Genomic DNA, 24,867 nt, shown 5'->3' with positions numbered 1-24,867 from the left:
GGAATGATCCTGTCTGGCACCCGAAGAGCTTTTTAAAATAATTTATTTATGTTGGGGCGGCCACCACCGTTACAGGGTGGCACCCGAACAGGGACATGAATTTCAATTGAACATTTGATCTTGAAAGTTTTGAGAAATTCTTGTGAAGTGTTGAAAAAGTTTAAAAAAAATTATAAAAAAAAAAATCTAAAACCCTGTGAGTGTAAAGGTTTTTTGTTGTTGTTGTACAAACTGTGTGTGAATACTACTTGAAATTATTAGAACCTTATTCTAATATTATTAACCTACTTTGAATACTTATTGTTTTTTATTTAATTATTGGTTTTGAGCAAAAGTATGTATTGACCAGTTGTGAAAGGTGTATTTTGTTATTTTGAGAAAGGAAAAAAAAAACCTTTGTGGACAAATACTGACACTCACACAGTCATTTATCCATCTCATTTACTGATATTTTTTATTTTTCACATTCAACATTCTTGCACTCAAACAAACACCAAAAAAAACAACAAACAAAAAAAACATGGCGTATACCCCCCCATCCCAATCTACTTATGTGGAAATTGAGCCTCCACCAAATATCTCAACTCCAATATGGCTGCCTGTACTGCGACCTCTGATGCCTCTGGCACCACCTCCTTCATGTGCTCCAGTCTTCTACAGTACCCCCACTCCACTCAGCCCTGTTCATCCTGGAACCCCTGTGCTTATGTCCTCTCCTGCTCTGGCTGGCAGCCCTCCTGTGCAAACTCTCACCTGGGCACCGCAAGTGGATAACATGCAGCTTTGCACTTCATTTGAAGGTGAAACTCCTTCTTCAATGGCACAACGTAACCTGCCCAGCATTTTACAAACTCCTGGAAGGGAAATACAACAATTCACAACTCATATTTAAGGGAATTGGGACACATTGTTTGACATAATGAAAAAACAAGGGAAAATGGTAAATTAACTTACCCAGGAAGTGAAAGATACGAATTCTCACCACAAGAGCCAGATGGCTGATCTTGCTGCAAAAGTGGAGGATAACAAACGTCAAGTTTTCACCCTGTTTGCTACCACTAAGCAACAAGCGGAGTCTGAAGCAGATAAGCTGACTAAAGCAATTAAATTAATGATCACAGGAGAACTCCAAAAGGTGGAAACTACCTTGATGTCTGAAGTACGTTTCATGGTGGATCAGTTCCAGTCAGAGTTTCAGCAGGATCTCAAAGCCGTTCAGTACGAATTACGAACAAGCCATGAGCAGATAACTTTAAATATCCAACAATGTGTCAGCCAAACTGACAAATTTCTCACAGGTTTAAAAGAGTTAAAAAGTGAAGTGGAGAAAGGATTTCAAAGTATCCAGAAAGCAAGTTCAGATCAACAGAAGTTAAGTGTATTGGCATCACCAGTTCCCAGTACCATCATTACTACACCCCTGCCAGCCGATTCTTATCCAGCAGTGACTCCAACAATTTCAACCCCTCTTTTAACATCTATGGTTAAAAGTGACATATTAAATTACCTTTCCCCACATTTGGGAGGCCTTCAGACGATATAGACCCCCTGCTGTACCTAACAAAATGTCAGGATTTTCTTGCTCTACATCCCCTGACAGATTCAGACATCCTGGCTACCTTCCGTACTGTCTTATACGGAACAGCACGTGACTGGTGAGAAGTCAGACGATCCGACATAACCACCTGGAATGAGTTTGAGGCTGCATTCTTATCTGCTTTCCTTTCTGAGGATTATGAGGATGAACTGGCTGAGCGTGTCCGTGTTAGAATTCAAAGAGACACAGAATCCATTAGAGACTTTTCCTACAGAGCACTCTGTAAAAGATGGAAGGCAGATTTAACAGAAGGTGAGACCGTAAAACTGATACTCAAGAATATCAAACCATACCTTGCCAGCCAGTTGCGTAGCCGGGTGAATACTGTGGAGGAGCTGGTCAAACTAGGTAATCAACTTGAAAAGGATTTTGAACAACAGCTTCGTTATGAAGGTGGTCAAATGGGCCCTAAACATCCATCCACATCGCAAAGACCCTCTTCAAACCGACCTGCTGAGAAAATCCCAGTTCAGTGCTGGAGATGTAGGGGACAGCATCCACCAGGCAAATGTCCACACTATACCTCTCCACAGTCACCTCAGATGTCTGGTCCACAGTACTCCACCAGCGACAAGCATCCTTATCACCCCAAGTCAAGTGGTCAACCTTCCAACAACTCTGTGGCTGCAACAAGAATGTGTAAGTCACAATCAGCCACCAAGAAAACCTCCTCCTTTAATGAACATGTGGCAATACCTCAACAACTAATTGTCCCCATCCGTATTGATGCTTGGATGAGTAAGGCCATTGTGGACACTGGTGCAAGCTATACACTCATCCATGAGAATCTTGTGAGGCAGCTTACATCACCAGACCAACTCCAACCATGGTTGCGTGGTCCTCTTTATCTGGCAAATGGAGAAGCAGAGGTCCCATTAGGATGGAAGGATATCACCATACATTTAAATGATCAATCCTTTACCTTACCTGCTGCTGTACTTTCCACCCAAGCCTTAGCCTATGCTGTAGTCTTGGGGTTGGACTTTATTTTTTTCAGTGGACTGCAACTCAATGTAATTGATCACAAATATTCTTTCAAGCTTGACCCTACAACAGTATACCCATTTCAACCAGGAAATCCAAGTGTAAGTCCACAAACAGAAAGACAACAACTAAAGACAACCACACAGAGGCTTTCTCTGTTAACTTCTGTTCCTCCTCCAGCTCCTCTGTTGACCCTACACCAACATGACAGTTTAGATGAAAAGACATTAATCAGAAATGCTGTGGATGAAGCTCATTTACCTCCAGATGGGAAACTGCAGTTGCTCCACATTGTGGAAAACAACTCTCAGGTGTGTACACTCCGCATGGGACGTACTGATGTTCTGCAACACCAAATTTATACAACCTGCCAGGTACCCCTCAAACAAAGACCATATCGCTTGTCCCCTTCTAAACAACTTGCCATGGAAGAGCAACTTGATGAGATGATCAGGCAGGAAATAGTCGAACCCTCCCACTCTGGTTGGGCTTCACCGGTGGTCTTGGTACCTAAGAAAGACGGCAAATTTAGATTCTGTGTGGATTACAGAAAGGTTAATTCTGTAACAGAAAGTGATGCCTACCCCTTTCCCAACATCACAGAAATCCTGGAATCACTCTCTGGGGCAGCCATCTTCTCTACGATTGATCTCAACAGTGGATATTGGCAGGTGACAATGGACCCCGACAGCAAAGCCAAGACTGCCTCCATCACTCCTGCAGGTCTCTATCAATTTAATGTTTTGCTTTTTGGGCTCAAAAACGCTCCTGCAACTTTTCAGAGGCTCATAGAGACAGTTCTGGGAGAACTAAGGAGAAAAATATGCCTTGTGTATATAGACGACATCATCATTTATTCACCGTCAATAACCCAGCATTTCCAGGACGTCCAGACTGTTCTCCATAGATTAGAAATGGCTGGTCTGACCATTAATTTGAAGAGAAGCAAATTCTGTCTTCGAGAACTCACTTTCTTAGGACATGTGGTGAGCGTTCAAGGCATTTCCGCAGACCCAAGTAAAACTCAAGCCATTCATGCCTACCCTGTACCTAGAAACTTGAAGGAAGTTCAAAGGTTCCTTGGATTGGCTGGGTGGTACCACCGGTTTGTCCCGAACTTTTCAAGGATAGCCGAACCCCTCAACTCGCTGAAAAAGAAGGGACATCAGTTTCAATGGACAACTCCATGTCAGCAAGCTTTTGACCAATTAAAGTCTTGCCTCACCTCACCACCCATTCTTGGCCATCCTGATCTTCAGTACCCCTTCACTGTATTTACTGATGCCAGTGACACTGGTTTGGGTGCCATTTTGACACAACAGCGGAATGCTGGCAGAGAGGAGGTTATCACCTATGCAAGCAGAACCTTAACGGGGGCCGAATTCAACTACACTGCAACAGAGAAAGAATGTCTTGGAGTTGTCTGGGCCCTGGAAAAGTGGCAACACTACTTGGAGCACAGGCTTTTTACAGTTGTCACTGACCATTCTGCGCTGCAATGGGTCATGAGCTCCACGAAAACCATTAGCCGCCTCATCCGTTGGGTCCTGCGATTGCAGAAAATCGATTTTTTCATTGAGTACCGAAAAGGGAAGCTAAATGTAGCTCCCGATGCTCTATCCAGATCTTCCAGATGTAAACTGTACACCAGTGAAAAGGAACCAGAACTGCCTGTATCAGATGTTGCCCTGTGGGAAGAACAGCACAAAGACCCCAAAGTTTCAAAACTACTGCAAGCAGTTGCAGATAATTGTGCCAGTCTAATGGACCTCTATGAGATTGTTGAGGACAAACTTTATCAGAAGTCATACCTGGCAAATAACCAACTGCATTACAGAGTCTACATTCCCAGCAGTCTCAGATCCTCCCTTCTCCAGCACTATCATTCCACTCCCATGAGTGGACATGGAGGAATCTTCAAAACCTATAAATGGCTTCAGGAAGTAGCATTTTGGCCAGGCATGTGGTCTGATGTGAAACGGCATGTGAAAACCTGGGTAAAATGTCAAACCTTAAAAAGTGATAATCAAAAACTGGCTGGAAAACTACAACAAATCACTACCACCCTCCCAAAGCAAATGCTAGGAGTTGACATCATGGGCCCGTTACCAAGAAGTTCAAGCCGAAATGAGTACCTGCTTGTCTTTGTAGATTATTATTCCGATGGGTTGAGTTGTTCCCCATTCGTAATGCCACTGCCCAGAATGTTGCCTCTGTCTTCCGAAAAGAAATCCTGACACGGTGGGGTGTGCCAGACTTCATCCTCTCAGATAGGGGTGTTCAGTTTGTCTCATCTGTATTCAGAGCATTATGTGAGAACTGGAGTATTACCCCGAAATTAACTACAGCTTACCACCCACAAACCAACATGACTGAAAGAGTGAATCAAACTCTCAAGAACATGATGGCAGCCTATGTGGACGACAATCACCAGAGGTGGGACCAGTTCTTACCAGAATTCCGATTCGCCCTGAATTCAGCCGTTCAAGAGACCACTGGACTATTCCCAGCAGAGCTCCAGCTTGGCAGGAAACTCCAAAGTCCAATGGACAAAATACTTCATGGGCCTAATCTAAATCCAGACGCTGCCTCCTATGATGTGGTTCATCATCTTAATAATCTGCAAACTCAAGCCAAAGAAAACAGCAAGAAAGCCAGGATGAGACAACTGAGAAACTACAACAAAAATAGAAGAGACGTGATATTCAAAAACAAGGAACGTGTATAGTTGCGTAACTTTCCCCAGTCTAGCGCACAGCATAAGTTTAGTGCAAAACTAGCACCAAAATGGAAAGGTCCTACCGTGTTCTCAAGCAGCTGGGTCCTTTGAACGTCTGGTTTGATGTCTGGTGCAGCGTGAGGTTCGACTCAAGCGTTGCACTTCCAGATCGACTGATTTTCTAGGAGAGCTGTCCTGAAGACAAGTCAAGGCTGCTTATCCACATATTTAGATGTCTGACGACGACCCTCTACACTCTCTTTAGCTGCCATCCTGACAGCAAATTGGTCAGTACCTCTACGCCACCATTACACTCACACCTACACACTTCACTTCCACTTTCGCACATTCCGTGCACTTAGGTGTTTTCAGGGATATTGCTGCTCCTTAAGATTGTTGTTGGAAGGAGTTTTTTTTTTTTTTTCTATTACAATTTTTTGCCAACGAAGTGTTTATCCAATGTTTGATTTTGTTTCTATTTTCCCTTTTTTTTTGGAGCAAATTTATGAATGAAAGTGGACACGAATCTGCAAACTTGGATTAACGTGACACGTTTTTTGCTTGGATTATAACCCAGTTTTTTTACTATTGTTTTGGACATTATGGAATAAATTCCCCCCTGTGTACTGAACATTCTGAGACTATTATTGTGATTTATTGTGTAACAGGGGGTTCTTTTTTTTTGCTATCCTGGGTTAATCAAATTTTTGACGGGAATGATCCTGTCTGGCACCCGAAGAGCTCTTTAAAATAATTTATTTATGTTGGGGCGGCCACCACCGTTACAACTCCCTAGCAACCGGGCCAATTTGGTTACTTAGGAGGACTGGCTGGAGTCACACACGCCCTGGATTCTAACTTGTCCAGGGGTGGTAGTCAGCGTCTTTACTCGCTGAGCTACCCAGGCCCCAATATTGCTCATATTTAAGAAATTTTATTTATTTATTTTTTTAAACTTGAATGACACCTCATTCAATCTTGCCACAAATCTTGAGCTAAAGTGATAAAAATTACAATATTCATCCATTTTGGTGGCAATTTTTGCACAGTGATACATGACTTGCATTTTCTTCAGAAAATGCCAATATCAAGTTCTATTTCTAACCTATTTTATTATTCTAAAACACTCTTAATCCTTACACTCTAAACTGTAATTTGTTAATCAGATAATGAGATGGCATATGAATGCTATGTGTTTAAGTGTGTATGTGTGTGTGTGTGTGTGTGTGTGTGTGTGTGTGTGTGTGTGTGTGTGTGTGTGCGTGTTTTTGTGATTTACGAGGACAATTTTGTAAGTTACAAACTGGTAATTACAAGGTTATTATGCTATAAATGTGATTTATGAGGACATTTGTAGTGTCCCTATAATTCAAATCGCTTAAAAATCATACTAAACAATGTTTTATTGAAAATTTTAAAATGCAGAAGGTTTTCTGTGAGGGTTAGATTTAGGGGTTGTGTTAGGTTTAGAGGATAGAATCTATAGTTTATACAGTATAAAAGTCATTATGTCTATGGAAAGTCCTCATAATGATAGGTAGACCAACATATGTGTGTGTGTGTGTGTGTGTGTGTGTGTGTGTGTGTGTGTGTGTGTGTGTGAGCGTGTATTTATCACTTTGTGGGGACCAAATGTCCCCATAAGGATAGTAAAACCCGAAATTTTTGACCTTGTGGGGACATTTTGTCGGTCCCCATGAGGAAAACAGCTTATAAATCATACTAAATTATGTTTTTTGAAAATGTAAAAATGCAGAAAGTTTTCTGTGAGGGTTAGGTTTAGGGGTAGGGTTAGGTTTAGGGGATAGAATATAAAGTTTGTACAGTATAAAAACCATTATGTCTATGGAAAGTCCCCATAAAACATGGAAACACAACATGTGTGTGTGTGTGTGTGTGTGTGTGTGTGTGTGTGTGTGTGTGTGTGTGTGTGTGCGTGTGTGTGTATATGTGAGCGTGTATTTATCACTTTGTGGGGACCAAATGTCCCCATAAGGATAGTAAAACCCGAAATTTTTGACCTTGTGGGGACATTTTGTCGGTCCCCATGAGGAAAACAGCTTATAAATCATACTAAATTATGTTTTTTGAAAATGTAAAAATGCAGAACGTTTTCTGTGAGGTTTAGGTTTAGGGGTTGGGTTAGGTTTATGGGATAGAATATAAAGTTTGTACAGTATAAAAACCATTATGTCTATGGAAAGTCCCCATAAAACATGGAAACACAACATGTGTGTGTGTGTGTGTGTGTGTGTGTGTGTGTGTGTGTGTGTGTGTGTGTCCGTGTCCTACATTCCTCCAGTGACCCCAAATCTTTTTGTTGTTTTATCAGCCCAATCTCCAGAAACTAGAAACAGAGCTCTCTCTCTCTCTCTCTCTCTCTCTCTCTCTCTCTCTCTCTCTCTCTCTCTCTCTCTATCTATCTCTCTCTCCCTCCCTCTCTCTCTCTCTCTCTCTCTCTCTCTCTCTCTCTCTCTCTCTCTCTCTCTCTCTCTCTCTCTCACACTCTCTTTGACTCCCCCTCTCTCCTTATTTGGTAAGGCTGGAGTTCTGCTGGAAAGATGTTCATTTTCACTTTCCTTTCTTAAAGCTTTTATTATCAGTTTTGACTAGAAAGTCTCTGTGTGTGTATGTGTGTATGTCATGTAGTTCCATTTAATTTTACTCCCATATTTACTGTACATTTATTGTGCATTTTGTGCAGCTTAATATTTTAAGACAATTTTAAGAAAACCATTTGTAGGTGTACTCCCCTGAAAGGTGTAAACATTTTGGCTTTGTGGGCTATCAAAACATTGCTCTTTGTTCGAGCATCCTGCCAGCCCGACACAACATTTCTGACTCGACCAATTGTGTGAGTTTTCACGGGGCGGGACTATCTACACTGGTGGCTAAAAGTTTTCAATAATGTATAGATTTTGCTGTTTTGGAAGGAAATTGGTACTTTAATTCACCAAAGTGGCATCCAACTGATCACAAAATATAGTCAGATCATTACTGATGTGAAAAACTGCACCATCACTATTTGAAAAGTCATTTTTGATCAATTTAGACAGGCCCCATTTACAGCAGCCATCACTCCAACACCTTATACTTGAGTAATCATGCTAAATTGATAATTTGGTACTAGAAAACTACTTGCCATTATATCAAACACAGTTGAAAGCTATTTTGTTTCTCAAGAAATTTGTCAGTCAATCAATGTTTTGAGGAATGAAGGCTATACAATGCTTGAAATAAAACTGAAGATTTCATACAAAGGTGTACAATACAGTCTTCAAAGACAAAGGACAGCTGGCTCTAACAAGGACAGAAAGAGATGTGGAAGGTCAGATGTACAACTAAACAAGAGGATAAGTACGTCAGAGTCTCATGTTTGAGAAATAGATGCCTCACATGTCCTCAGCTGACAGCTTCATTGAATTCTACCAGCTCAACACCAATTTCATGTACAATGGTTAAGAAAGGCCCATGGGTGCATGCCTTATGGGTAGAATTGCAAAGAAAAGCCACTTTTGAAACAGAAAAACAAAAAGAAAAGCTTAGAGTGGGCAAAGAAACACAGACATTGGACAACATATAATTGGAAAAGAGTGTTATGGATCTGTACCCCATTGAGATTTTGTGGGATCAGCTAGACTGTAAAGTGCGTGAGAAGTGCCCGACAAGACAGTCACAACTATGGCAAGTGCTACAGGAAGCTTTGGGTGAAATGTAACTGTATCTGGACAAACTGGCAGCTAGAATGAAAAGGATCTGCAAAGCTGTCATTGCTGCACGTGGAGGATTTTTGATGATAACTCTTTGAAGTAGTTTAAGAAGTTCTGGAAAATCTTTTCAAATTGTAATAGTAATTTTTCATGTTATTAATGTCCTGACTAGACATTGTGATCAGTTGAATGCCACTTTGGTGAATAAAAGTAACAATTTCTTTCCATAAGAGCAAAATCTGTACATTATTCCAAACTTTTGGCTGCCAGTGTATTTTGGCAACCGATAGAAAAATGGGGAGATTCTTCAGGGAAACCATTATGAAAACAATAATTATTTTGGCACAGAACTGACATAAAACAATTCACCTTTAATAACTTCAGGTGACAATGTTGAAAGGCTTTTTTGTGGAAATGTTTAAAGGCTTTTTACTGCATCTGATGAGAGACTAGGCCTAATCCCTTTTTTGTAACAGTTACACACACACACAGTTTACATACTGATTTTCATACTCATTTTCTTCCTTACCATTTATGATCACACTGTCATCTTGATCTTTAGCAGCGTTTGTGTGAGTGTGAAACACTGTGTGATTGTGTGTGTACGTGGTTGCAAGAGCAATGATGAGTGATGCTTGTATTCTGTTTGTCTGTGCTTGGATGAAATGTCTGTTTCCTTTCTCTCTATCTCTCTTTCTCTCTCTGTAGACTGCCTGTTCAGACTGTGTCCCATGAACAGATACTCGGCACAAAAACAGTTCTGGAAAGCTGCCAAACCTGGAGGAACCAGCACCACAGACACAGTTCTGCTCAACAAACTCCATGTGAGTATGGGTTTGTGTGCTTGTGTGTGTGTGCATACCACTAACTGCCCCATATGTCTATGGATGACAGCATCTAAGCTGGTTGAAGCTGACAGGTGGTTAGACACAAACATGCACATTGTATATGCATAGAATGAAGAAAAGTTACTGAAAACTTAAAAACAAATAGACATGCTTGTAAATTAAGCAGAATCTGGAGAATGCTTTGTGGGCCATCTGAACAATGTTAAAGGGGTTTTATTAAGGAGAGCAAAATGTGTAGTTTGCTTTAGCTTCTGCTACCTAACAGCCATGTTGATGTTCAGTGTTCAGTACATTTATCAACAATGAAGCTCCCTCAAGTTTTCTGGAGACTTAAAATTGAGTCTTCAGGTCTTTTATAGACCTGCAGTGGTACAGCAGTAAGCGCATATGTTCCTGACATGTGGAGTTGTGGTGCTCATGTGGTTGTTTCAGGTTCAAGTCTAACATGCAGCCATCCCTCTCATTTTATCTCTCTTTCTCTTATTGCTTTATTTAGCATGCTGCTGATTTAGAGAAGAAACAAAATGAATCAGAAAACAAAAAGCTTCTAGGGACAGTTATTCAGTACGGCAACGTCATCCAGGTAAACCTCTCACAAATATTATATTAAGCACTTTAATTCTCTCTAGACACACAGAAAAATCAGGTGCCCTTTAAAGGAATGTTCCAGGTTAAATACAAGGTTAAGCTTAATTAAAAGCATTTGTGGCATATTGTTTATTACCATAAAAAAATGTTTTACTATTTTTTAAAAAAAAAGATTAAACAAAAAAGAAGAAGAAAAATTGCAATTAAAGTAAGGTATTTACAATAGCAATGGATGGGGCCATTCCAAAAAACATTAAAATACACTCAATGAGCACTTTATTAGGAACACTATGGTCCTAATAAAGTGACTGACGGATGGGGGCCAGGGTAGCTCAGCAAGTAAAGACCCTCCTAAGGTCTCCTAAGCAACCAAATTGACCTGGTAGCTAGTGAGGGTAGAGTCACATTGGGTTAACCTCCTCGTGGTCACTATAATGTGGTTCTCGCTCTTTGTGGGGCACGTGGTGGTTGTGCGTGGATGCCGCGGAGAATAGGGTTGGCCTCCACATGCGTAACGCGCTCAACAGGCCATGTGATAAGATGTGTGGATTGACAGTCTCAGTCACGGAGGCAACTGAGATTCGTCCTCCGCCACCCAGATTGAGGTGAGTCATTATGCCACCACGAGGACTTGGGCATTCCAAATTGGGGAGAAAATTAAATACAAATAAAGTGCCCCATGTAGTCTTCTGCTGTTGGGTCCCATCCTCCACAAAAAAACTGACTTTTGTGTGTGAAAATCTCAGGAGATCTGAAGTTACAGAAATACTCAAACCAGCCTGTCTAGTACCAAGAATCATGCAATGGTCGAAATCACTGAGATCACATGTTTTCCCCATTTTGATGGTTGATGTGAAATTTATCTGATGCTCATGACCCGTATCTGCTTGATTTTATGCATTGCTGCCACATGGCTGGCTGATTAGTAGTAGATGTACAGATGTTCTTAATAAAGTGCTAAGTGAGTGTACATAATTTTTCCAAATTATAGTCGCAAAACGTAAATATTATACGTGTTATGCATGATTTGGTGTGATAAAATCACTTACTAATCTTACCTCTGTGAATTTATATCCAATATTACAATTTTGTTGTCATGGCAACATAACACTGGTAAACCATGTAATCTGGTAAAATGCTGTAATGTCGATAAATCCCTGATTTTGTCAGACTAAAATCATGTTAACACTTATAATATGTATGTCTTAATTTTGAAACTTGTATTTTAACAGATATGGACCAGTCCCATTAACTTCCATTTGCTCTTGCCTTACTGTAACTGATTTTTGCTTTTTTTTTTTTTTAAATCAGAGGCATGAGTCAAAATAATGTTTTGTGGTAATAAACATTATGACACAGATGCTGTAAATTGAGCTTACACTCTTTTGAATGTGGAACATTCCTTTAATTTAGAAATGCTGATTAATCAGCACTCAACTTAGGTTAGATGAAATTACTCAAACTTAAAACCGTGTGTGCTTGTTTGTATGCATACATACCTGCAGCTTCTTCATCTAAAGAGTAATAAGTATCTGACAGTGAATAAGCGTTTGCCGGCTCTTCTGGAGAAGAATGCTATGCGTGTGACACTGGATGCTGCAGGGAATGAAGGCTCCTGGTTCTACATCCAACCTTTCTACAAGCTCCGCTCTATAGGTGACAATGTGAGTATATTTACCACCACTCTGGGCTCTTCAAAAGATTGGAAACATTTATCATTCAGTGTTCTATGACAGAGAGCATCAGTGTCCTTACAGCATCTGATTCTTAAGTATGAACTTGATTATATTATGTGAAGACTGTACTTCTCTGCTGCTTATTTCATCCACACATATAGCCACTAACAGGATGTTGCTTAGAGTTTTACCCTTATGGTTTATGTGTGTTTATGTTTGTTTGTATGTGTCAGGTGGTTATTGGAGATAAGGTTGTGCTAAACCCAGTAAATGCTGGACAGCCGCTTCATGCCAGTGACCATCATCTTGTGGATAATCCAGGATGCAATGAAGTAAAGTGCACACACACACACAAACATGTATTCATGTTTGAACACAGTGTCCTCAACTTATTTGTACAAGTGCTGTCAGTCGATTAAATTTTTTACTCATGATTAATCACATATTTTTTTGTAGTTAATTGCAGATTTTTAAAGTGCTGAAGTCCATTTTAGGAAGAAAGCAAAACTATATATAGCAATATAATGCTTTATTAGCATTTTCCAAACAAAGCCTTCCACTATACAAACATAGAAATGCGTTAAAACAGCACCAATTCAAGTTACATCAAATGTTTCCCAAAGTCTGAGTGGGAGTTTGTTATGTACACCTTGTCTTGTTTCACTGTTGCCCTTTTGTTTGCCATTTTTGTCACTTTTGCATTCCTTAGTTTTCACTTTTGTCCCTTGTGTAGCTCCATAGTCTCTTTGTTAGCTTTCGTGTTCACCGTTCATTGTTTGCACCTGCCCTCGTTAATTTGCCATTTTGCTTCTGTTTATCACCTTGTTATCTTGTTTGAGTTCTGTTTTGTTCATTGGCCCCTTTTTCCCTTGCTCATGTATTTATACCCCGGTTCTTTGTTCAGTCCTTGTCTATCGTTGTTTGTTGTTAGCCTGGTATGTGTTCCCTGCCTGAGTTCTCTGTTTGGTTTCATCGTGTTTAGTTTTCAGTTTTATGTTTTATTTCCCCATTGAGGGTTGTTCCTTTGTGTTTTCTTGTTTATTTAATAAAGTCTAACTGCATTTGGATCCGCATCTCCTCGTCTGCCTCGCTGCTCAATCGTTACAGAACGATAGACCACACATGGATCCAGCAGCTATACGGGCCAAATGCCGGCTGCTAAACTTGCAGCAAGAAGACCGTCGTTTAGTAGACCACGCTCTCTACTTCCTCCTCCTGGCGAGCTTTACGGACTTCCCGGACTCAGCATTGGTGGTTTTTTTAAGAATAGCTTAAACCCCTCGCTGAGGGAGCGGGTGCCACAGGCAACGCCCGGCTGCACTCTCCGCGACTACCTGGAGACGACTCTACTAGCGTGCAGCTCACCGCTCCCTGTCACACCAGCCTCACCTGTCAGCGAGCAACCCCCCACGCCAGTGGCTTCCCTTGAACCCGCACGGTCAACTTCGTCCGCCCGGAGGAGGAGGAGAAGACAGGCTTCCGCCTCCCGGCCCACGCCTGCCCCGGTCTGTGAGCCAGCGCCCACGCCTGCCCCGGTCTGCGAGCCAGCACCCACGCCTGCCCCGGTCTGCGAGCCAGCGCCCACGCATGTCACTGTGAGCGAGCCAGCGCCCATGCATGTCACTGTGAGTGAGCCAGCACCCACGCATGTCACTGTGAGTGAGCCAGCGCCTACGGCCTCTACCGTCAGCGAGCCTGAGCCCTCGTCAGCCATGGTCAGCGAGCCTGAGCCCTTGCCAGCCACGGCCAGCAAGCCTGAAGCCACGCTGACCAGGAACAGCGTCCCAGCTTTGCCAGCCGCATCAGCCCGGAGGAAGAGGAGAAGGGGAAAGGTCTCTGCTCTCCAGCCTCCGCCTGCCGAAGCCCCGTGCCCTAAACCCCCCTTGGCTCTGCCCTCAGCGCCCAGCGAACCCAAGCTGGCGCATACCACGGTAACCCAGCCAGTGCATGTCGCCTCAGAGGTCAGTGAGCCAGCACCTGTCGCCTCGACCGTCCCCAAGCCAGCGCTTGTAGCCTCGACCGTCCCCGAGCCAGCGCCTGTAGCCTCGACCGTCCCCGAGCCAGCGCCTGTAGCCTCGACCGTCCCCGAGCCAGCGCCTGTAGCCTCGACCGTCCCCGAGCCAGCGCCTGTAGCCTCGACCGTCCAAGTGCCAGCGCCAGTAGCCATGACCGTCCAAGAGCCAGCGCCAGTAGCCATGACCGTCCAAGAGCCAGCGCCAGTAGCCACGACCGTCCAAGAGCTAGCGCCAGTAGCCATGACCGTCCAAAGGCCAGCGCCAGTGGTCGCGCCCGTCCAAGAGTCAGCTCCTTTCGAGCTTCCCAGTGCTCCGCCTTCCAAGCTTTCCAGAGCTCCGCCTTCCGAGCTTCCTAGTACTCTGCCTTCCGAGCTTTCCAGAGCTCCGCCTTCCGAGCTTCCTAGTACTCTGCCTTCCGAGCTTTCCAGAGCTCCGCCTTCCGAGCTTCCTAGTACTCTGCCTTCCGAGCTTTCCAGAGCTCCGCCTCCCAAGCCTTCCAGGGCTCCGCCTCCCAAGTCTCTCGAGCCTTCCAGGGCTCCTCCTCCCGAGCCTCCTAGGGCTCCGCCTCTCAAGTCTCTTGAGCCTTCCAGGGCGCCACCTCAAGTCTCTCGAGCCTCTCGAGCCTTCCAGGGCTCCGCCTCTCAAGCCTCTCCAGCCGTCCAGGGCTCCGCCTCTCAAGTCTCTCGAGTCTTCCAGGGCTCCTCCTCCTGAGTCTTCCAGGGCTCCTCCTCCCGAGTCTTCCAGGGCTCCGCCTCCCAAGTCGCTCGAGCCTCCTAGGGCTCCGCCTCCCAAGTCTCTGGAGTCTTCTAGGGCTCCTCCCGAGCCTTCCAGGGCTCCGCCCCTCAAGCCTCGTGAGCCTTCCAGGGCTCCGCCCCACGAGCCTCCTACGGCTCCGCCTCCCGAGCCTCCTAAGGCTCCGCCTCCCACGGCTCTGCCTCCCGAGCCTCCTACGGCTCAGCCTCCCGCGGCTCCGCCTCCAGAGACTCCTAGGGCCTCGCCTCTAGAGGCTCCTAGGGCTCCGCCTCTCAAGTCTCTTGAGCCTTCCAGGGCGCCGCCTCAAGTCTCTCGAGCCTCTCGAGCCTTCCAGGGCTCCGCCTCTCAAGCCTCTCCAGCCGTCCAGGGCTCCGCCTCTCAAGTCTCTCGAGTCTTCCAGGGCTCCTCCTCCCGAGTCTTCCAGGGATCCTCCTCCCAAGTCTTCCAGGGCTCCGCCTCCCAAGTCTCTCAAGCCTCCTAGGGCTCCGCCTCCCAAGTCTCTGGAGTCTTCTAGGACTCCTCCCGAGCCTTCCAGGGCTCCGCCCCTCAAGCCTCGCGAGCCTTCCAGGGCTCCGCCCCACGAGCCTCCTACGGCTCCGCCTCCCACGGCTCTGCCTCCCGAGCCTCCTACGGCTCAGCCTCCTACGGCTCAGCCTCCCGCGGCTCCGCCTCCAGAGACTCCTAGGGCCTCGCCTCTAGAGGCTCCTACGGCGCCACCTTCCTCGGCTCCGCCTCCGAAGCCTTCCAGCTCACCATCAGAAGAACCTCCTACGGCGCCACCTCCCTCGGCCCCGCCGCAAGAGCCACCCTCGGCCTCGCCTCCGGCGCCCCTCCCGGCTCCGCCTCCGAAGCCTCCCTCAGCCTCGCCTCCGACGCCTCCTAGTTCCTCCCCGGCTCCGCCTCCCAAGCCTCCCTCGGCCCCGCCTCCTGGGCCTCCTTCGGCTCCGCCTCCTGGGCCTCCCTCGGCTCCGCCTCCTAAGCCCCCCACGGTCCTGCCTACGCCTCCTTCGGCGCCGCCTCCCAAGTCTTCTACGGCTCCGCCTCCGAAGTCCTCCTTGGCACCGCCTCACGCGGCTCCGCCGGCTCCCATCCTGCGGCCACCACCCAGGACCCCCAAGCCTACCCACATCCCGTGGTCAACTCCCAGGCCTCCTGAACCTGTCCCTGCCCTGTGGCCAGCTCCCAGGCCTCCTGAACCTATCCTTGCCCTGTGGCCAGCTCCCAGGCCACCTGAGCCCGTCCTTGCCCTGAGGTCAGCTCCCAGACCTCCTGCACCTGTCCTTGCCTTGCGGCCAGGTCCCAAGCCTCCTGAACCTGTCCTTGCCCTGAGGCCAGCTCCCAGACCTCCTGAACCAGTCCTTGCCCCATGGCCATCTCCTAGGCCACCAAAACCGGCCTCTGTCCTGTGGCCACGTCCCAGGTCCCCTGAACAGGCCCTTGGCTCACGGCCATGTCCCAGGTCACCAAAACCGGCCTCTGTCCTGTGGCCTCCTCCTAGGCCCCCTGAGCCAGCGCTTGCCTTATGGCCAGCCCCCGGGCCATCTAAACCTGTCCCTGCCCGGTCGATACCTCCCTGGCCCCCTAAACCTGTCCCTTTGTGCCCCCATAGACTGCTTGCCTGTCCTTTCGGCCTCCTTGGACTGCCTGTCTGCCCCTCTTTGCCCCCCTGGACGGCCTGTCTGCCACTCATTGCCCCCTTGGACTTCCTGCCTGCCCTCTGTGCCCCTTGGACTGCCTGTCTGCCCCTGGTGCCCTCATTTTGTTTTTTGTGAGTTTTTTTTCCTTGGTTTTTTGTTCTTTAGGATCGTCTGGAATCCGATCCTTTGAGGGGGGGCTCTGTTATGTATACCTTGTCTTGTTTCACTGTTGCCCTTTTGTTTGCCATTTTTGTCACTTTTGCATTCCTTAGTTTTCACAAGGGACTTTTGTCCCTTGTGTAGCTCCATAGTCTCTTTGTTAGCTTTCGTGTTTACCGTTCATTGTTTGCACCTGCCCTCGTTAATTTGCCATTTTGCTTCTGTTTATCACCTTGTTATCTTGTTTGAGTTCTGTTTTGTTCATTGGCCCCTTTTTCCCTTGCTCATGTATTTATACCCCGGTTCTTTGTTCAGTCCTTGTCTATCATTGTTTGTTGTTAGCCTGGTATGTGTTCCCTGCCTGAGTTCTCTGTTTTGTTGCCTGAGTTCTCTGTTTGGTTTCATCATGTTTAGTTTTCAGTTTTATGTTTTATTTCCCCATTGAGGGTTGTTCCTTTGTGTTTGCTTGTTTATTTAATAAAGTCTAACTGCATTTGGATCCGCATCTCCTTGTCTGCCTCGCTGCTCAATCCTTACAGAGTTTGACTAATTGAAATAACTAGTCTCCACATAGGTTGCATATTCATTGCAATGGGCATTAAATCTCTTAAACTCTCATCCTTCACAATATGAATCTGCCGGTAGACAGTCCGCTTTGGTACAGCAATCGTGAAGCTGTGTTCATGATTCGTATCAGAGCGTCAACACTAGTGTCAAGTGCCTCTTTGAACTCATCATGCTTCTTAAATAGGCTGAGAAACACTTTTCTGTCACAAGTCCTATTTTGGCTTGTTTTGTAAATTAAATTTCTCCATAATTTTATAACTGACAGGGAAGCGCTGTCAGAGATAATTTTATTAACTGAGATAACAACCTCCATGGCTCTATCACAGGAGAGAGAGTAACGATCCATTTTAGCGTGTTAAGACAGTTCCGCTCCTAGAATGTCTATGGGACCACCATGTATGCTAAGCTTGTAGCATTCATGTTCGCTGTGGTGTGTGCTTCAGTGTAATGACTATGGGTGGACACATTACCAATGTTCCGCCCTTCACACCAGTGTTTATGCTGTATTAACTATAAATGCATTAGTCGCGATTAAGAAAAATTAACATGTTAAATGTTTTACATTTTGTCCATGCTTTAATGCGTTAATTCCTTCAGCTCTAATTTGTAAACTTTTTTACATTAGATAACAAAATAGCAAACCGAGTGGCATTAATTATATGGGAAGTTAGCACAGGCACACTAAGTTTAACAGATTTTAAATTCTAAAACTATTTATATACATTTTAATTACAAAAAAGATTATTTAAACACTTTCTGATTGTCAAACGTTGTGGAACATGTCCAATGTGAACAAACTACACCTGGGTTACTCTTCAAGGGTACCTGTGCAAATTTGATAGGAACTGACTTTATTCATCCACTAAAATGATCTTGACACCAGTCGGTTGAAGTCAAGTTAGTATGAGTAAAGGTCTAGCATCATTTGTTTAAAGAATGACATATTTTATTATCTATGCAATGAAATTCATGAAAATACTTTTTAGAGCAACTGTAAATATACAGACCAAACATTGCCACATCTCTCTTTTGCTTGTCTGTTTCGGTCTGTGTTTGTCCACACACTCTATTCCATTCTCTCTCTCATTTCTGTTCTGACAGGTGAATTCAGTGAACTGCACCACCAGTTGGAAAATTGTTCTCTTCATGAAATGGAGCGACAACCAGGAGGTTGTCTTGAAAGGGGTATGTTCATACACAATACATATAATTAAAATGTTTTATTCTTTGTAGTTACTTTTTAAATCCCACCTCACAGCTAAGATTATCTAGGATTAAGACCTATGTAGCTTTTTTGCGTAAATATTTGTGATCCTTAAACTAAAGTATGTGTGTTATCAGGGCGATGTAGTCAGGCTGTTCCATGCCGAACAGGAGAAGTTTCTAACATGTGATGAACACAGAAAAAAGCAGTATGTGTTCTTGCGTACCACTGGGCGCCAGTCTGCAACATCTGCTACCAGCAGCAAAGCACTCTGGGAGATAGAGGTAAGTTTAGGACTGTGATGTAATAGCTTTGTAAAGTTTAACAGATGTTTGCGTATGTGAATGAAAAGGACAGATAATTCTACTTTGAGAAACACGTGAATGTGATTATATGGGTTTGGGAACCTAAACAGATGTTTTTGTGCTTTGCAGGTAGTTCAGCATGATCCGTGCAGAGGTGGGGCAGGCTACTGGAACAGCCTCTTTAGATTCAAACACTTGGCGACCGGCCATTACCTTGCTGCAGAGGTTAGACTGATGTTACCCAGAATAAGTGGAATATGAGTTCACACGCTTAAATAAACTCACATGCACACAATTAAAAATAGTTCCCTTTTGCCTGGGTAGGTCAGCGAGCAAAGATGCTGACTACCACCCCTGGAGTCGTGAGTTCGACTCCAGGGTGTGCTGAGTTCCCTTACAAAAAAAACTGCAGTACAAAGGTAATTTGTACGCAGTATTACTGCAGTTTCCTATACTGCAGTACAAGTGTGGTAATTTGAACGTATTATTGTAATTTTCCTTTCTGCATTTCTAGTACGGTAATTTTAATGCAGTATTGCAACAGTTTTCAAAGTCCTTTTTTTCAAGTAAAGTCAGTCCACTTGGTGGCCATCTTTGATAGTGCAGCTTTTATCTACTTCAATGGGGAGAAACTGAAATCTCCAAGACAGTTCAAAATCTCCAGACGATCAAAACAATATATAAAATCAGCAGTATAATCTGACAACAGTGGTATCATTAATTGTGATTCTTTTACTCGGATCACACTAAAAAAAATATATTTTTCTGTCAGGTTCAGCTAATGACATACATTGTTTGACAGGTGATCTCTATATCCAAAAGCTGATTGGCTTTTTACCTGTGAGGTAACTTACTTTTCAACATCCATTGGCTGTTAGGTTTTCCAATTTCTCTTATTTATTTAAATAAAAATGATCTGTCTCTGCTAAATAATAATACTGCGTCCAAATTACCACACTTGTACTGCAGTTTTTTTTTTGTAAGGGTTCTGTTCATTTAGAGAGAGATGTTAGCAAGAGCAGAGATCAGGCAACATGTTTTTATTCATTTTTCTCACCTTACTGTGATCAGGTAAATCAAGACTATGAAGAAGAATGCCAGGAGTCACGTTCCTCTGTGAGTGTGTGCTTGGGAGGATGTGTGTCCCTAATCACCCAAATCTCCTAATATTTCAATAGTTTTTCTTAGACAGCAATGAGATTCAATGTAGAGCAAATTGAGTCTTTTGCATAAGTATTCTGGTTTTCAGTGGTTTCTTCCAAGAATAAGACCCCAGCAATCTTTAATGTCTCGTCTAATGTTTCAGAAAAGATCTCAAAAGTTTCTCACCAATCATGACACCAAAGCCTGCAATCAAAGTCAGAGATTTCAAATTGAGCTCAACTTTTTCTCTTCAAATTCTTCTAAGTTATCTGGGCTGTGTCAGGAGACTATATTTTTAAGAGAAACATCTGAGACACTAAACATAACTGAGAACAAGGTTAAGTCTCCTGAGCTATAAAAGACCAACCTTTGAGTAATACCATTGTTCTGTGTGTTTGTGTGTGTTTGATTGTGTGACTGTTTTTTTGCCTCATCTAAGCTTCTTAATTCATATTGTGAGCAATTTTAGGGTGTCTTTTGATCTCACATTAGTTACACCAAAACAGATTTTTATACTGTTTTTAAAGAGAAGACAGACTGAGCAGTAATGTCATTGGTAATCAATTGTTTTTTGTACCTCAGCTGGACTCTGAGCAGGAAGTGATGCGGGCACGTGTTCGTAACCCTCCAGATAAAGTTATGTACACACTAGTGTCTGTTCCTGATGGCAATGACATCTCCTCTATATTTGAGCTTGACCCCACCACACTAAGAGGGGGAGACTCACTTGTGCCTAGGTACTTAAGATTACAACGTCTTTGCTCCATGTAACATCTTCTGTTCAAGTACGGTAATTCAGAATTTCTGTTTTATTTCTACCTCAGGAACTCATATGTGAGGCTCAGGCATCTCTGCACCAATACGTGGGTCCACAGCACAAACCAGCCAATAGACAAAGATGAAGAGAAACCAGTCATGCTAAGAGTGAGTGAGTTTCTGTTTGTGTGTGTGTCTGTGATTGTGTGTTGGGTCTAAAGAAATTATAAAAAGAACATATTTGTGGATTAATGTATTCATTTTATTTTCTCAAATGATTGGCTCCCCTCACTATTTATTTTCTCAGATAGGAACATCTCCTCTGAAAGAAGATAAAGAGGCCTTTGCTATAGTGCCTGTGTCTCCAGCTGAGGTCAGGGATCTGGATTTTGCAAATGATGCCAGTAAAGTCCTAGCTTCCATTGCAGCCAAACTTGAGAAGGGCACCGTTACGCAGAATGAGCGGAGGTAGAGGTTGCATTCATCCATCCATCTATTCAACCATCTGTCAATCATCCATCTGTCTATCCACCTTTCCATCTATCCAGTCATCTTCCATTTCAGCCTTCCATCCCTCCATCCACCTGTCAATCATTCACCCATCCACCTTTTAATCATTCCTTCCATTCATTCATCCACCTGCCAATCATCCATCCATTCATCCATCCATCTGTCCACTATTCCAGCCATCCATCCCTCCATCCACCTGTCAATCATCCAACATCCACCTGTTAGTCATCACTTCCATCCATCCACCTGCCAATCATCCATTCATTCATACATCCATCCATCAATTTATTCATCCATCAATCTGTCCACCAGTCCAGCCTTCCATCCTTCCATCCACCTTTCAATCATCCATTTATTCATCCATCCATGCATCCTTAAATCTCTCCAGATAAAGTAAAATTATGTTTACAGTGTAAGTGCTTAGTTGCAATATTTGTGTACTAGGACATGTTTTGCAGATAGCTTTATGCTTTATCCCTTTTTTATTCATTTTTTTAACCTAAACCAACTGTCTCCCCTAACTCTCTCACACGCAGATCAGTGACGAAGCTGCTGGAGGATCTGGTTTATTTTGTGGTGGACATTCCTAGCAGTGCTCAGGATGTGTTGGAGATCACAGTCAACAAACCCAACAGAGAGCGGCAGAAACTCATGAGAGAACAGAACATACTCAAACAGGCACATATAGTCTCACTTGCTCATCTTTCACTCTTTCTCCCATTTTTTTTAAGTTTATTCAGCACTAGTTTTAAAACATCTCCCTGACATTTCTTCTGTATGAACTGTTAATTCATATTTCCTTTTGCTTTGATTGAACAGATCTTTAAGCTGTTGCAGGCCCCTTTCACTGACAGTGGTGACGGCCCTATGCTGCGATTGGAGGAGCTTGCAGATCAACGCCACGCACCGTTTCGTCACATTTGTCGACTATGCTACAGAGTCCTGCGTCATTCACAGCAAGATTATAGGAAAAATCAGGTGTGGCTATTATAAATGCAAATTAAACTACACTAATGCAGCTACAAAATACAGTCACAACCACAACAAGTACTAACATCTGCCCTTGAAACTCCCATCTTACTACCTCTTAGGCTCATTGTATCTTTTTCTGTCATTCCTTTTCCCTCGCCTTCTTTGTAGGAGTACATAGCAAAGCAGTTCCGCTTTATGCAGAAACAGATAGGATATGATGTTCTTGCTGAAGACACCATCACAGCTCTGCTGCACAACAACAGAAAGCTCCTAGAGAAACACATCACTGCAGCTGAGATAGACACATTTGTCAGTCTGGTGCGCAAGAACAGAGAGCCCAGGTTTGTGTGTGTGTTCCACTTGAAAATATCTGCATAAATAGTCTTCATTGTTCTTGGTCATTTACATTTAAATGTATTAATTTAGTAGATGCTTTAATCCAAAGCGACTTACAAATAAGGAAAGCTACAACACAAGTGATTCATCCTATGGAGTGTGTAACAAAAGAAGTGCTGCACAACATAGTTCCAGTATTGCATAGAAAAGAACAAGCTAGTACAGAGATGTAGATGTAGATTGACTGAAGGCGAATGACTGAGTTTGTTAACTGACCACTCCTGTATCTGTGTTTCTCTAGATTTCTTGACTACCTGTCAGATCTGTGTGTTTCGATGAATAAGTCCATCCCTGTCACTCAAGAGCTCATCTGTAATGCTGTGTTGGACCCAGCAAATGCAGACATCCTCATTGAAACGAAGTACAGCCCCTCTTTCATAGACTCATTTTATAATGCTTGTGCATCCTTTTTTTTTAAATGGAAGTGAATCACTATCCACTGTATTGAAAAGATGGACCAGGATATTATTATATATTATACTGATATAGTAGCGGTAGACCGATATGTCGGGTTTACCAATTAATCGGTGCTGTTAGTTGCTTTTTGGAACTATCGGTTATCAGCAAATCTATGCTAACAGTTGGCAATAGTTTTTTTTATTCTTCTGTGTTCCTCTGAAAATTACGATAGAACAAAAATGCGACTATACAGAAATGTCACTTGTCAGCACATAAATTGTTTCTCCAACTTCATATTTTGCTGTCAGAGCTGTCAGAATTAACACGTTAACGCCTGTGATTAATTCAAAGTTTGTTGAGGTTGAGAGTTTAAGAGCTTTAATGCCTATTGCAGTGATATGCAACCTATTTGGGAACTAGTTCTTTCAATAAGTCAACCTCCCACTTAGACTTTGGGAAATGTTTAATGTTACTTGAATTGGTAATATTTTAGTGCATTGTCTTTTATATTGTGGAAGGCTTTGTTTGTTAATAAAGCATTATATTGCTACATATTGTTTTGTTTTCTTTCCTAAGATGTAAATAAAGACATTTTGACTGGAAAAGAAGTATATATATATATATATATATATATATATATATATATATATATATATATATAGTGTTTTAAAATCTGTGATTTAATCGTGAGATCTTAAAAAAAAGATCTTGAAAAAATTATGCAATTAAAAGCAATAAAAAAAAAAATTATCAACTGACAGCACTAATAATAATATATAGGCTATAAAAAGCTTAATTTGGTAAATATTAAATATAGAGAATTGTGGTGGAGCAAAGTCTACATCATTCTTTTAAAAATAAGAGTCCCTGGTGTGTTTTAGGCTTGTTTAGTGTTTGTTCAAAGTCCCATGTTATGCACCCAATCTTTTTTCCCTATCTGTCACTCACTTAAAGTTGTGTTGATTTAGTGACACTAGGGGTCACTCTTGGGAGCCGAGACACATTTGATCTTTAATAATTCAGATTTTCAATTCGGAGCCTAGCGGTCGATGTTCACCGAGCTGAATTCCCACGGCTTTCCAGTCAACTCTGCTGGATCTGACGGCGCATATCAGCGCCCCCACCCCCCACCCCCTCTGCATTGGTGCACTGCAGAGATTGCCCCTGGGTGCCTACGGTACCGCTGGATAAGCCACCTCCACCCTGCAGGCCATGGCTCTCCTGCAAGTCCACCAAGCCAAGGCGCTAAAAGAACTGCTGACCGACCATGCCCTCTGGGCAACGAAGGTCACGGCATGTCTCTCGGGCGGGCGATGTCCACCTTGTTGGTCCAGGAGCACCACCTTTGGCTCAGCCTTGTCAAGATGAGAGAGGCTGACAAGGCATGGTTTCCCAGGCTGGTCGGTGACACCGTCGAGGACTTTGCCCAGCAGTTCTCGACAGTGAAGCAGCAAACAGAGGCCATCCAACACATCCTGCCCCGTCTGCTCATCGCAAAGGGCATCCTCCTGCGGCGACTGCACTGGCTCTGCTGCGGCCCGCCCCGGTGTCGAGTCCACCGCAGGAAGCAAACACCACCCATCTCACGGCCGGCCGGCAAGAAGAAGGCTTCGAAGCGCCCCTGAGACGGGCGACCCAGGGACCAGGAGACCCGCTGTTCTGGAGCTGGTGAACAGACCACTCCATCCCCTGGTGAAGGGCCAGGAGGAGAATCTTTTTTTTCCTTTTCATTTAATTTCGCCGCATGCTCAATTAGCTGCGGTATCCAAAGGTTCAACAAAAGAGCGGTTTCCTTATTCCCTGGGTCACATATCCCGTGTTAACAGCCGTCATTACGACCACCATCCACCATTCCATCACATATCTGGTGTGCACAGCCGTCATTACGACCACCATCCACCTTTCCATTTTTGTAGGACCGCTGCAGCC

At 43.8% G+C, this 24,867-nt stretch overlaps 1 protein-coding gene across 2 annotated transcripts in view; it reads left to right on the top strand.

Annotated features, from left to right (window-relative positions):
- Positions 1-24,867, top strand: part of itpr1a (inositol 1,4,5-trisphosphate receptor, type 1a) — an 82,351-nt gene that overhangs the window by 9,588 nt on the left and 47,896 nt on the right. For both annotated transcript variants that reach the window (XM_052129989.1, XM_052129988.1), the window contains exons 4-18: positions 9,719-9,834; positions 10,355-10,441; positions 11,952-12,110; positions 12,356-12,454; positions 18,355-18,438; positions 18,595-18,741; positions 18,892-18,987; positions 19,834-19,878; positions 20,488-20,642; positions 20,730-20,829; positions 20,969-21,129; positions 21,708-21,849; positions 21,991-22,149; positions 22,312-22,484; positions 22,781-22,900. In XM_052129989.1, coding sequence (XP_051985949.1) covers positions 9,719-9,834; positions 10,355-10,441; positions 11,952-12,110; positions 12,356-12,454; positions 18,355-18,438; positions 18,595-18,741; positions 18,892-18,987; positions 19,834-19,878; positions 20,488-20,642; positions 20,730-20,829; positions 20,969-21,129; positions 21,708-21,849; positions 21,991-22,149; positions 22,312-22,484; positions 22,781-22,900 — 1,843 coding nt within the window. The remainder of the gene's footprint in view (positions 1-9,718; positions 9,835-10,354; positions 10,442-11,951; positions 12,111-12,355; positions 12,455-18,354; positions 18,439-18,594; positions 18,742-18,891; positions 18,988-19,833; positions 19,879-20,487; positions 20,643-20,729; positions 20,830-20,968; positions 21,130-21,707; positions 21,850-21,990; positions 22,150-22,311; positions 22,485-22,780; positions 22,901-24,867) is intronic.

This window comes from Xyrauchen texanus, chromosome 7 (assembly GCF_025860055.1).
Source record: "Xyrauchen texanus isolate HMW12.3.18 chromosome 7, RBS_HiC_50CHRs, whole genome shotgun sequence".
Classification (NCBI taxonomy): domain Eukaryota; kingdom Metazoa; phylum Chordata; class Actinopteri; order Cypriniformes; family Catostomidae; genus Xyrauchen; species Xyrauchen texanus.
This window is presented reverse-complemented; position numbering and strand designations above follow the sequence as displayed.